The following is a 13,798-nucleotide window of genomic DNA, read 5'->3' on the forward strand; positions in this document are numbered from 1 at the left end:
AAAAAAAAAATTTCGGACTTTATTTTATCTTCATGGTGAAAATGGCTACCAAATGCTATTTTTGTGTGAAAATTCTCGATTTTATTTTTTACATTTCTAACTTTATAATGTTATTACTTTTTGAAAAATGTATGGATTAATACAATTTTTTCATGAGATGTAGTATTTATATACATCTTTCATTCGACATATTTTATTTTAAATTGGACCATTCCCTTTATACGAGGAGAGTTCAAATCTAAAAAATGGATGTAAAAAGTAGAACTTTTTCAACTTAAATTTTGAAAGTGTTCCGGAAGGTCTGACACTTTTATATATATATTAAATTAAAGCTAATGTAATACACTTTATTATGGTAAAAAAAAATGTCGGACTTTATTTTATCTTCATGGTGAAAACAGACATCATAGTTTATAAAAAAAATACGATTTTTGTAAAAAAATTCTTTTTTATATTTCTAACTTTATAATGCTATAACTTGTTGAAAGATGTATGGATCAATATAATTTTTTTTTTAGATGCATGATGTCTTTACCTATCATTTGGTATATATTTTTTTTATATCTGACAATTTACCTGCCCACAGGGGGGGATTTAAAATGACAACTTTTTCACAAAAAATTTACTTTTTCAACTTAAATTTTGAAAGTGTTCCGGAAAGTCTGACACTTTTATATATATCTTAAATTAAAGCTAATGTAATTTACTTTATTATGCGAAAAAAAAATTTCGGACTTTATTTTATCTTCACGGTGAAAATGGCTACCGAATGCTATTATTGTGTGAAAATTCTCGATTTTATTTTTTACATTTTTAACTTTATAATGCTATGACATATTGAAAAGTGTATGGATCAACATTATTTTTTTATGAGAAATAATATTTTTTAATAATCCCTTTTTCATTCTACATACTTTATCTTAATCAGGATATTAATAATGAACTAGCAGATCATGTAGCTTTTGGAATAGTCCACCAATTTTTTAAAATTAAACACTATCTAAAGATTTGCATCGAAGCCTTTTTTTTTTTATAGTGATTTTAATCACTGTCAGATATCATTATACTTGATCCATCTATACCACGTCACCACTGTGCCGCGACCCCCCTGTGCTGGGTTTTATTATAGTGATTTTATCACTGTCAGGTATGATCAATATTTGTCCTCACTATGCCACGTACTCACGGTACTGGATATATATTTTTAGTAATATACATTATTTATTTATTAATTATTATACATTTATTTCTTATTAATGTATCAACTTCACTCAGTGGCAACCATTCGTATACGTATAGCATATGCAATAATTTTTTTTCACTTCAGAACATGTTGCCAGTGATTTATTTAAGAATAATAACTGTAACAATAAAATAGAAGTCACTGTGAGTCCAGAACATAATTTGCTCTTGTAATATCGCCGACTTAAATATTGCAGTGCTGTATGTGCATATATAAGATGGTTGGTATATAATGAAAAATGTGTCATCCAAATCATATTATAAAAAAAAATGCTATAAAAAATGTATAGGTGGTAGTGTCTTAGTAAAAAATCATTTATCATGCATTACATATAATGTAATGCGCCCTTCTAATAAAGTGATTTAAATCAAGTATAAGTTAATTATATTTTACAATTTGGGTGAGCATTTGTGTTTGAACATAAATGCGTGTATTTTGTGAACATTTTTTCATAAAAATTGAACGAATTTTAAGAAACTTTTAAACGATTATTAAGTTTTTAACGAGTTATTTTTTGGAAGGGAAAACCCTGATTGTACAAAGAAAGGTTTGTATAATTTGTCATTTTATATTAAAAATTATTGTGATATGGGTTTGGAGAATACAAACGTTCCAAATCATTTTCAAAAATTCAATAGAAAAAATGTTTTTGTATGCGTCTTTTTTAAACCATTCTTGTACTTACGTAGATTTCCGAATGAATGTTCATAAAAAGCATACCAAAAGAAAGCTTTTTGTTTCTAATTTACTGTGTTAAAATTTCATTAAAATCAACATTTTGAAAAAAAGTTTGTAGTATAGATATATATTTTTTTAAATGTTTTTTTTTGTGGTAAATAAATGTTGACATATATTTTTTAAACTTCTAAAATTGTAGTTTTTTCTTTTTTTTCGGCGTTGATTGGTTCAACTAGATTAATATCGGATTGCTTTGATTTACTCATAATTAAAATTGATTTAGTTTAGTTTTAGTAAATTATAAAAACCAATACCTTCTCAGCTCCTTATCGAAGCTAAACAAATTTAATGAATATATCATGAATGCATTCTATTTTAGCGAATAAATGAAAATGTGAATACATTGGCTTTTTAGATATTTCCAAAGCTTAATTAAATGATAAATTCAATATTCTTGTAAAGTGTAAGAGATGGCCATAAAAAATATCTAATTAATAATAAATTAATAACTATGTATAAGTAAAAAATACACAAAAAAAATTTGTATTTGATAAATATTTGAGTAGTTTATAATAACATAACAATTGTGATATAAATAATAGTTTTTTTATTATTTTAGATCTTAAGAATAAAAATCTTAGAATTTTTAAATAAATATTTTCTGGACTAGTTAGTAAAAATGAGTTAGTTAAACGTCCCATTTTAAAATTTATTAATGATTAATAATATTTTTAATGTTATTTAACAATGTATTTTATAATGAAAACGTCAATTTATTTTGATATTATGATTTACTAAAATGAATACTTCAATAATATCATTATACATATTATAAAGTACATTTTATTAATTTAAGTATTATGATAATATAAACTTTTTTTATGAACTAAAAATCTCTTATCATCCCTAGGTTACTTTTAAATAAATATATATTTGCCAATATTAATTAAAATCTTGTCCATATTTCTCATTTAATAATCAGGCTGATTCATTGGAAATTTAGTAGATTTTCAAATTATGAAATATTATTTTTTATAATTTATTAAACAAATTTATTAAATACCAACTGTGCATAAAGAATTTTAATATTTTTGCAAAACATTTTTTTATTCGAAATTAATATTTCAATTTTAATATCATTTTTCTAGTAAAAGCAATTGATGGTGATCGCGGAGTAGAAAATCGTATTATTTATTCAATTACACGGGGTGGAAATGGATTGCTTGAAGTGGAACCTAACTCTGGCATTGTCTATACTACTGGTGTTCTGAATCGAGAAGATCCTTCTATCATTAAAACTGGAGCTATTATCATTGAAATTATGGTATAAGATTTTAATATTGTTACCAAAATTATTTCGTTTACATATTTTGTTTATAATACAGGCAACAGAAGATTCAAGAAATATTTTTCCCAATCCATCAACAAAAACTGAGGTCACTGTTATTGTGACAGATGTCAATGATGAAACTCCTAAATTTAGGAGTGGTTATTACATAGCTGAAATTAATGAAAATGCTCAACAAAATACACCAGTTAATTTCTTAGGAGATGCTATACCACAAGTATATGATTATGATCAGGGTAAAAATGGCACTTTTCGATTGCGTATACAACAAGGTCGTTATGGATACTTTGATGTTACACCGTCAGAAGGTATAAATGAAGCATCGTTTCTTATACGTGTTAACAAAACAGTCGATTTAGACTATGAGCTCATCAAAGGTTGTTATCTACATTTTTCTTAACTTATGAAATAATATAAAATAAATACCTTTATCATTATTTTTTTATAGTAATTAATTTCACTCTTGTGGCAATTGAAACGATTCCTAAAAATCCAAAATATAGCATAGTTCCTGTTGCTGTGTACCTAAGAGATGTTAATGATAATTACCCAGAATTTTCCCATCCAATATATGAAGTTTTCGTTTCAGAAAACTCCGTTTCAGGTAAGACGATCGGTAGAGTTGAAGCGACAGATAAAGATTCAGGATTATTCGGTACAGAGGGCATACGATATACAAGTATTAGAGGAAGTTGTGCCGATTCGTAAGTGTTTTAAATTACAGTCTAATTATTCTAAATTATTTTTATCAATTTTATTTTAATTAGTCTATCTTTAAATGCGGATACTGGAGAAATTATAATAAAATCCGATAAACCTGTATTCGATCGAGAACAAATTTCAAAACATTTTTTGACTATTGAAGCACGAGATGACTTAGGACTTGGAAATAGAAATACAGTACAATTAATAATTAATGTAGATGATATTAATGACAACGCACCAAGATTCCTTTCATCAAAATATGAAACACGAATGAAAGAAAATCATTTAATTTTTGAGTCACCAGTTATTATTGAAGCCAGAGATTCAGATTTAAATGGTATAAAAATATTTTATAATTATCTAATAGTTTTAACTAAGTATTAAAACTGTCATAGGTACAAAAAATTCAGAGATCGCTTATCGAATCATACATACTGATTATCCAGGAGATGTATTTTCTATTGATCCGATTACAGGTGTTCTAAAACCTAAAAGACCAGTTGATTTTGAAAAATTACAAAATCGTAAAAGCACTAATAATATAAATGGAAATCTTAGACCAATTCACGTAGTAGTTCAAGCTCAAGATTACGGAGTACCACCATTAGCCGACGAAGCTCATGTAATTATTTATGTAGAGGATGTTAATGATTTTGGACCAAAATTTGAAAATCCTAGCTACGAAACTTCTATTTCAGAAGATTTGGCTGGCGGCAGCACAATTTTACAGGTAAATAAAATTTTTATTATGAAACTATGTCAAGATTTAATTGTTACTAAGCTTGAGAGTTTATGCGATAATGTTAAGCTATGCAATGATAATTCATTTAACTTGTTCCTTATTGTTAAAATAATTATTTTTTTTAAAAAAAGGAAAAAATTAACAAACTTGTTAAAGATGTTATAAAACAATAAATTAATAAATTTTAATTCAAATAATATCTTTATTAAAAAATCTCTAATTTTAAAAACTTATTTAAAAATGTAAAGGTTAATGCTTGGGATGAAGATGGGTCAGCTCCAAACAACGTAATTGTATATAGATTGAGTAGTGGTGCTGAGGATAAATTTGTAATAGATGCCTATTCTGGTGTTATTAAAGTTGCGCATGGCGCTTCATTAGATCCAGATAAAACCCAGCCTAAAACTGATGTATATAACCTAAAAGTTATAGCGATTGATGGTGGAATCGGTGATCAACAGCTTAGTTCTTCTGTAAATGTGACAATAAATATTCAAGACGTCAATAATAAGGTTCCTTTATTTAAAAAAATAGAACCTATTTATATCAAGGAAAACAAAGAGGTAACTAAAAAACTTAAATACTTTTTTTATTTAAATACATATTTAATTAATCATTGATTTAATGAAATTAGGTAGGCAGTATAATAACAAAAGTAGAAGCTGAAGATCCAGATGCAAAACCAATATTAAGATATAAAATTGATATTGATACTTCTGAAGCCCGTAATGAAAATGGTGTAGTTGTTAGTCCGACAGAGTATGATTGGCCTTCAGCATTTTCTTTGAATCCCGTGGATGGATTTCTTAGAGTAGGAAAATTATTGGATAGAGAAAAGGTTGAAATTATTCGACTTACTGTAATCGTTGAAGATATTGCAGCAATAAACGGTGTACAATTTGCGGAGGGTTAATATATAAAAATATTGAAGTATTTTTTAATGAACGCTTTCAAAAATAGTAATATTTTTCAGGTTTTTTAATTATTCACGTTGATGATGAAAATGACAATTCACCGATATTTCGTCAAGATTTTTACAAGCGAACCGTAATGGAAAACAGCCAACCTGGTGTACCTATCATAACAGTATTAGCAGACGATGCTGACAAAAATCGAACAATTCAGTACTTCATTGAAGGTAAATTTTTTTTCTACATCTACAATTGTTACAAATACCTTTATTAATCATAAAATTCAGTAGCAAAATTAAATTTGAAGATAGTTCTGTGTAAAAACAAGATAACTCCATTTTTCAATAATTTCCAATAAACTAAAAAAAATGTATTTAATATGTTCATATTTACCAGAAAATTTAAAAAACGTTACATTTTTTATACTATTTATAACAACTATTTTTTTCTTTGATAGGTTTATTTATAATTGTTATCTGAATAAAAAACCTGATTTAAAAAAAAAGTAGGATATATATTATTTTGTATAAATCCTTTCATTTCTTAAGACCTATGGTTAAGTTTTTTTTAGAGATTATATGCATATAAAAAAATAGAGGAAATTGATAAAGAATTATTAAACTCAATATTTTTTCAACAATTTTTTTTAACTATATATTTTTTGAGGCCACCGAATATATTAAAAAACTTTAATAAATAATATCATATATATATATATATATTAATTAATAATATGTCTGGGGTTAATGATAACCCTAATATTATTGTCCATTCACTATTTCGTATATTATTTTAATATTTTATGTTTTTGACTACTAGTAGCATTGTACCAAAATAGTAACATAAAATCAATTTTACAATTTGTTTAGTAAGTATTAATATCACATAACATTTTAACATGAGACCTGTGCGAAATCCTGCTTTTATCTGCTTGTAGATTCGCCTCTAATAAAATTTGTGGCGAACGTACTGTGTACATTAAATGTGTAACTATCTTTATTTTTAGAATCATCTACAGATGTGACGGATTTAATTAGACTAGATCCTGAGTCCGGAGAAATCGTTGTAGCTGGTCGCATCGACCACGAGCAATTAAGTTGGATAAACATTACAGTTCGGGCTTCAGATAATGGGATCCCAATCAGATCATCATTTACAAATGTAGCATTACGGGTAATTGATGAGAACGACAATAATCCATATTTTACTGATGAAACACCTAATAATATCACCATTCCAGAAAATACTCCAATTGGTTTGTTATCTTCTCTATTTCAAATAAACAGTAATGATCTAATTTAATTATGTTTTTTTTAAGGAACTTCAATTGCTACAATGATAGCTATGGATGCAGATTCTAGTGATTATGGTAAAGTCACATATTTATTGGATCGCTTGTCTTCTCAGGTAAATAAAATCAAATAATGTACAGGCATTCATTTATTGAAATTTACAATATTAAAATTAAAATATTTGTTCAGGGTAAATTTACCATTGATACTAATACTGGAATTTTAAGAGTAGCTGATGTATTGGATCGAGAACAATTAAGTACATATAACTTAATTGTTGAAGCATGGGACAATTATCAATATGGTTATGTTTCAGGTGAAAGTCGAAATGCTTTTAAGCAAATTATGTATGTGTTAACTGTGTCAATAATAACTTATTATATAAATATTTGTTTTAAGTATCTATTTATTTCAATAGGGTAACAGTTTCGGATATAAACGACATGGCTCCAGGATTCGAACATTTACCAACTGAATGCGTTGTGGTTACAGAATTTCACACAGTTGGTGACATTATCTTATTAGTAAAAGCTAATGATGCAGATGATCCCAATACAGTAAATGGACGAATTTCATTTTCTATAGAAGACGGTAATGAAAGAGGTTAGTTGAAGTATTTTTTTTTTAATATCTAAATAATAATTCACACATTTTTGTTTATAAATATCAAATTATTAAGCCACCTATTCGTTAAATTTTACATGATGTTATTCTATTGTTAATTTATATAACTTTTCAGAGCTTTTCGCTATTTATAATGTCGACTATTGGTCAGGACGGTTATATACAACATCATCGTTAAGAAACTTATACGGAAATTATAGTTTATTAATAAGAGCTCAAGATGGGGGAACTCCACAAAAGTCAAATTTAGCGACTATTAATGTATGTGTCATAGACGTTAATGACAATGCACCACGATTTGTTTCACCTCCATACAATGCTACAGTGAGATTACTTCAAGTAAGTTAGCAAATTTAAAAACTAATGATAAGAAAATTAGGAATTAAAGAATTCAAACTTTAAAGATGAATAAATATTTGGATTTAAATAAATTTGTCGGCTAGAGTATTGCAGAATGAATAATCATGTTTTAACTTTGTAAAACTAATAAACTATTTGATATTTTTGTAAAGTTGTAAACATTGAACCAACCTATTCAGTCTTACAATGAAATTTTTTTTAAATATATTAAGGTATTTCAAAAAAACTTAATTTTATGAATTTTGAAAAAATGTGGAGTTATTTTTTTACATTAACATGAAAACATAAAATTTAATTTTTAGAACATGACTGTTGGTAGTTCTATTATTTCGGTTGAGGCAATTGATGACGATGTTGGTCAAAATGCTGAAATTAGATATCGTCTCAAACAAGATCTTATGGGTGATTGGAAAACTTTTTCCATTGATGAAGTTACAGGATTAATTTCGTTGAAAAAGCCACTTAATAAAGAAGTTCAAAAAATGTACCAAGTAAATTATTATTCATATGTAGTATACTAATGGTTATATTAATTATAATATATAAACGCATTCAAATTATTTTTATTATATAAGATTCGCGTTGAAGCTTATGATCTCGGTATACCGACGCCATTGTCGTCTGACCTAGAACTCACGATACACGTTAGAAGTTCTAACGATTTTCAACCTCGATTTTTAATTAATGAGATTACTGTGAATTTTACTGGTATGATTTTTGTTATACCAATGAATAAGAAGTAAGAACAATAACCAAATAATTTTTGTTTTTTTTTTTTAGAGCATAGAGAACCTGGTGCTGAATATTGGCAACTCATTGACACTGTTGAACGTGAAGATTTGAATGATTTAGAAAAGCCTCCATCTTCAGTATGCTATTATGTAATATCAGGGAATGACGATAATTTATTCATAATTGAACCACTTAATCATAGAATATCTGTTAGTTATTTTAGAAAATAATTTTAAAAATTATATAATTTTTTATGCTGAGTATTTCGCTTAGGTTGCTGGTGAGCTCGATCGTGAAACTAAAGATAATTATGATCTAATGATAAAAGCTAGTGAAGATTGTTTGCATTCACCACCGGTTAACAATGTTTATAATAAAGACGATGACAGCTTACTTAAAGTGTCTGTAGTTGTAAATGACATAAATGACCACGCCCCCGAGTTTATAAAGAGAATTTTCACAGGTGGCGTAACTACAGAAGCAGATTTTGGTAATGAATTTATGCATGTTAAGGTAATGAAATTTACAAATACAATTCTTATAAATAATTTTTAAATCATACTAAAAATTAGATTTAAATTTTTTTTTTTTTGCCAAATTAAGTTTTTTTTAAAATATGTTTTATTGCGGTTTTAAAAATATACTTTTTTCATGGTAGGCGATTGATGCTGATAAAGGAATCAACTCCGAACTATCTTATTATATAGTCCCGAATTCTTTACGTCTGTCTTTAGCTGAAGGATTAGACAGTATACAATATCCACCTTTCTTAATAGATATTTCAACAGGAGCTATATATTTAAATTTCGATCCTCAAAAAGGAATGAAAGGCTACTTTGACTTTCAAGTATTAGTAAACGACACTGGTGGTTTATATGATGTTGCCAGGGTACTCATTTATTTGCTTCGTGAAGATCAAAGAGTTAGATTTGTTGTACGACAAAACCCTTCGCAATTACGGGAAAAAGTTGATATTTTCAGAGAGTTAGTTTTGATATAAATCATATATGTTTTAAAATTAACAGTTTTTTTGTTTGTAGGATTTTGGGTAACGTAACAGGAGCTATAGTGAACGTAGATGAGTATAAAGTTCACGAAACAAATGACGGTAGAGTTGATAAAACAAGATCGGATATGTATTTGCATTTTGTAGACCATCGTGATAACTCAATTATGGAAGTACCTCACGTTTTGCGTGTGATAGATGAAAACATTGAACACTTGGATACTTTGTTTAAAGTAATATATTTTCCATATATCATTGTTAGAAATAGACATGTAAGTAATACTGAAAAAAAATTTTCTATCATAAAGGAATTTAATGTTCTGGATACACAAGCAGCAGAACCTGAACCGTTACGTAGAGCGTTCATCAAAGAAGATAACGTGATTTGGATGTGGCTTATCGGTACTACATTTTTCTTGGGATTGCTACTTGTTGTCGTCATTTCTATTTGTTTATCACAACGTTCACATTATCGTCGTCAACTCAAAGCGGCCACGATTAGTGCATTCGGTAAACAATTGTTTGTTAAAATTACTTCAATACTTAATACAAATTTGACCGGTAACTTGTTTACTTTTTTAGATCCTAGAACATCCGATCATGTAACATCGGCAGTAATTGGTGGTAGAGTTCCTAATACTAATATACATAGTGTAGCTGGTTCTAATCCCATGTGGATGCAAGCATACGAAAACGAATGGTACAAGGATAGAGAATCATTAAGGTAAATAACCATTTATTCATTTATTGACTATCCCATTGTTTTTGTAAATTTTATTATGATTGATTAATTTATGTAATGTTATTTAGAGATTAAGGTTGTTCATAAAAACTCCTAAATTCATGTTTCATATTAATTATGTAGATGTATTGTTTGTAGTGTATTTTTATGTGAGACAGGCTTATTATTTTACAATGGAAACTATCTTTAATAAAAATTCAAGGACATTTCTCTGTCAAACATTTTCTGAAACACGCCTATATCATAGGTACAACTAAAATAAAAATGCAAGGGTAGTAAAAATTATGTAATTCTCACAAACTCACAAGTGGCCCCAGTCCCACACCCTCAATATTATTTCTTAAATAATTACTTAATAACAACTGATTTAAAATATTAATCAATTTTAAACTAAGATTCAGTCCACATGTCACATAGCATTATTATTTAAAAAAGTTTTTATACTCATTGACGTATAAAACGAGTATTAAACATAGTATTTTTCCATATTTTATATTTTTTATTTTAAATGTACATAAAATAATTTACATTTGATATCAAAGTTTATGCTATGAATTCTCGTTTTCTCGATAACGTTTCACGTCTATATTTTAATATATTTTGTTAGTATAAACCAAAGGATATAACTGAATGGTATAAACTTCAGATTCACCTTATCATCATATTTTTGATAATTAAAAAAATAACTACAAAAAATGTTTAAATTGCTAAAAAAATTTTTTTGACATCATATATTTATTGTCAGCTATTAATAATAAAAATCCTTTATGAAATAATAAAAAGTTATTTTCACATAATTTGATTAGGGGTACTGAATAAGATCTTGAGGTTCTTTAGCAACCCCAGAACCACTGCTAGTTGCGCTCATTATCCCTATGATACACTGTTATGTGCATTTATTAATTTAATTATTTTTATGTCTGTTGCCACTATGTCTCCAGCTCCTACTGAACCAATAATATAAATACAGACAAATAATACATCAAAAGAACTCAAATCCTATCTTGTTGAAGATATACCCTTCAAATAAAAAAAAAATGTTCTCGATTTATTTTTAAAAGTTATAAATATAACAAACATTTTTAAAATGGCCAATTCATAATTTTTTTATTAATTAAAATTGCTATAACTTAAAAGTAAAGCTTGAATTGATTCAAATATTTTACCAGTTATTTTGTAAGTATTAATCATTCTATTGGTACACTTTTTAAAAATACAGTAATTACACAAATTAGAGAGAACATTGCAAAATGGAAACTTATAAAACCTTTATTTGCGTATAATTATGTTATATTATTTATATTAGAAATAATCATTATTTATCTTTTAGACATATTTTGTCGTTTTCATAGAAAAAAAAAAATAAAAAAAAAATTAAAATAATAAAAAAAAAATATATATATATATATATATACATATATATGTAATCTATTATAGTTTTAAGACATCTGCAAACATGAGACAAGTAGCGGATCCAGGGAAAGAGTGCATAAGACACGTGCCCCGTTTAGACTATCATCACCTACTTAAAAAAAAAAAACCCAGCACAGGGGGGTCGCAGCACAGTGGTGACGTGGCATAGTTGGATCAAGTATAATGATATCTGAGAGTGATTAAAATCACTATAAAAAAAAAGCTTCGATGCAAATCTTTAGATAGTGTTTAATTTTAAAAAATTGGTGTATTATTCCAAAAGCTACATGATCTGCTAGTTCCTTATTAATATCCTCATTAAGATAAAGTATGTCGAATGAAAAAGAGATTATTAAAAAATATTATTTCTCATAAAAAATTGTGTTGGTCCATACATTTTTCAATAAGTTATAGCATTATAAAGTTAAAAATGTAAAAAATAAAATCGAGAATTTCCACACAATAATAGCATTCGGTAGCCATTTTCACCGTGAAGATAAAATAAAGTCCGAAATTTTTTTTTTCCATATTAAAGTACATTATATTATCTTTAATTTAAGATATATATAAAAGTATCAGACTTTCCGTAACACTTTTAAAAGTTAAATTGAAAAAATTAATTTTTTGTGAATAAGTTGTTATTTTGAATTTCCCCTGTGGGCAGGTGAATGGTCAGATTAAAAAAATATACCAAATTATAAGTAAATGCCTAATATATCTATTAAAGAAAAAACTGTATTGATCCCATACATTTTCAAAAAGTATTGACAATTTTATGTAAAAAAACGGTAGCAAAGTGGGATTGTGTCATAAAATGGGACAAGTATAAATGATATCTGACAGTGTTTAAAATCACTATCATAAGAAACCCTTCGATACAAATCTGTAGATAGTATTTAAATTTAAGAATTTTATAGATTATTCCAAAAGCAAAATTAACTCTTAATTTTTGTTCCATTTCGACTACCATTTGCACATTAAAAATAGGTCGTTGGTACAAAATTTTTTTAAACTTCGAGTACATAAAATAAGCTTTATTTTAACATATATTTAAAGGACGCACTATTCAAAACATTTTCAAAAGTTAAGTTGATAAAATTTTACTTTTTATTCAAATTTCCAAGTTTTCAAAAATTAAAAAAACCTTTAATAACTTTGAAGAGGCAAAATAATCAAAATAAGTATAAATTTATAATTAATGTAAGTTAGATTCATGTAAATTTTATATTTATTGTTGGACTCATTATTATGGTAAACTTTTATAAGGTATTTTAAAATAAACAAAAAATAAAAATTGAATATATTTTTAACAACAGCAGCCGTTTGCACGTAAAAGATAAGTCGTCACAACAATTTTTTTTTTTAATTTATAGTGCGTAACATAAGCTTTAATTTGACAAATGTTTCAAAGACGCATTAATTCTTAATCATTTTCAAAAGTTGAGTTTTGAAAAAAAAATAGCTATATTGAATTCCCTCTTGGGGGCAAGTAAAGAGTTAGAATATCGAGAAAATGATATCAAATAAAAGCAAAATATAATAAAATACCTATAGGTTTCTATTTAAAAAAATTATTTTTATTTGTTATATTTTGAAAAATTTATGGTATTTTTAATAAAAAAGTGAAAAAAATTCGAAAATTACTAATTTTTAAAATTGTAATTTTTTTGGAGATTTACCCTATCATTTACAGTAAACGAGAGAAATTTTTTCAATTTTTGAGTAAACACATCATTGACTAGATAAGGTTTGTGATATTTTGACGTATTATTGAAAGAAATCAGTTCTGTGAGAGCTGAGAAAAAGTGGTAACAGACACAAATAAAAAAATAATAAAATACGCATCATAATAAAACATTCTCAGCTTTGCAAAGCTAAAACATATTTACAACATTTTGGTTTATTTTTTGTCGAGAAATGCATACTTACAACATAAATACAAGCATTATTGGTATAGAAAATCTGTTGTTGTTTTTTTTTTTTTTTTTTTTTTTTTTTTTTT

General features: G+C 26.5%; 1 protein-coding gene across 2 annotated transcripts in view; it reads left to right on the forward strand.

Annotated features, from left to right (window-relative positions):
* The window catches only part of LOC126896295 (cadherin-23), a 34,567-nt gene that overhangs the window by 19,345 nt on the left and 1,424 nt on the right, over window positions 1–13,798 (forward strand). For both annotated transcript variants that reach the window (XM_050668949.1, XM_050668948.1), the window contains 21 exons: window positions 3,070–3,245; window positions 3,307–3,646; window positions 3,718–3,973; window positions 4,037–4,311; window positions 4,370–4,704; window positions 4,965–5,279; window positions 5,351–5,624; window positions 5,690–5,854; window positions 6,634–6,882; window positions 6,946–7,034; window positions 7,109–7,266; window positions 7,338–7,522; window positions 7,659–7,882; window positions 8,206–8,394; window positions 8,479–8,611; window positions 8,684–8,844; window positions 8,909–9,148; window positions 9,294–9,619; window positions 9,676–9,874; window positions 9,950–10,151; window positions 10,224–10,365. In XM_050668949.1, coding sequence (XP_050524906.1) covers window positions 3,070–3,245; window positions 3,307–3,646; window positions 3,718–3,973; window positions 4,037–4,311; window positions 4,370–4,704; window positions 4,965–5,279; window positions 5,351–5,624; window positions 5,690–5,854; window positions 6,634–6,882; window positions 6,946–7,034; window positions 7,109–7,266; window positions 7,338–7,522; window positions 7,659–7,882; window positions 8,206–8,394; window positions 8,479–8,611; window positions 8,684–8,844; window positions 8,909–9,148; window positions 9,294–9,619; window positions 9,676–9,874; window positions 9,950–10,151; window positions 10,224–10,365 — 4,633 coding nt within the window. The remainder of the gene's footprint in view (window positions 1–3,069; window positions 3,246–3,306; window positions 3,647–3,717; window positions 3,974–4,036; window positions 4,312–4,369; window positions 4,705–4,964; window positions 5,280–5,350; window positions 5,625–5,689; window positions 5,855–6,633; window positions 6,883–6,945; window positions 7,035–7,108; window positions 7,267–7,337; window positions 7,523–7,658; window positions 7,883–8,205; window positions 8,395–8,478; window positions 8,612–8,683; window positions 8,845–8,908; window positions 9,149–9,293; window positions 9,620–9,675; window positions 9,875–9,949; window positions 10,152–10,223; window positions 10,366–13,798) is intronic.

Source organism: Daktulosphaira vitifoliae, unplaced genomic scaffold (assembly GCF_025091365.1).
Source record: "Daktulosphaira vitifoliae isolate Bord-2020 unplaced genomic scaffold, ASM2509136v1 Scaffold_1, whole genome shotgun sequence".
Lineage (NCBI taxonomy): Eukaryota > Metazoa > Arthropoda > Insecta > Hemiptera > Phylloxeridae > Daktulosphaira > Daktulosphaira vitifoliae.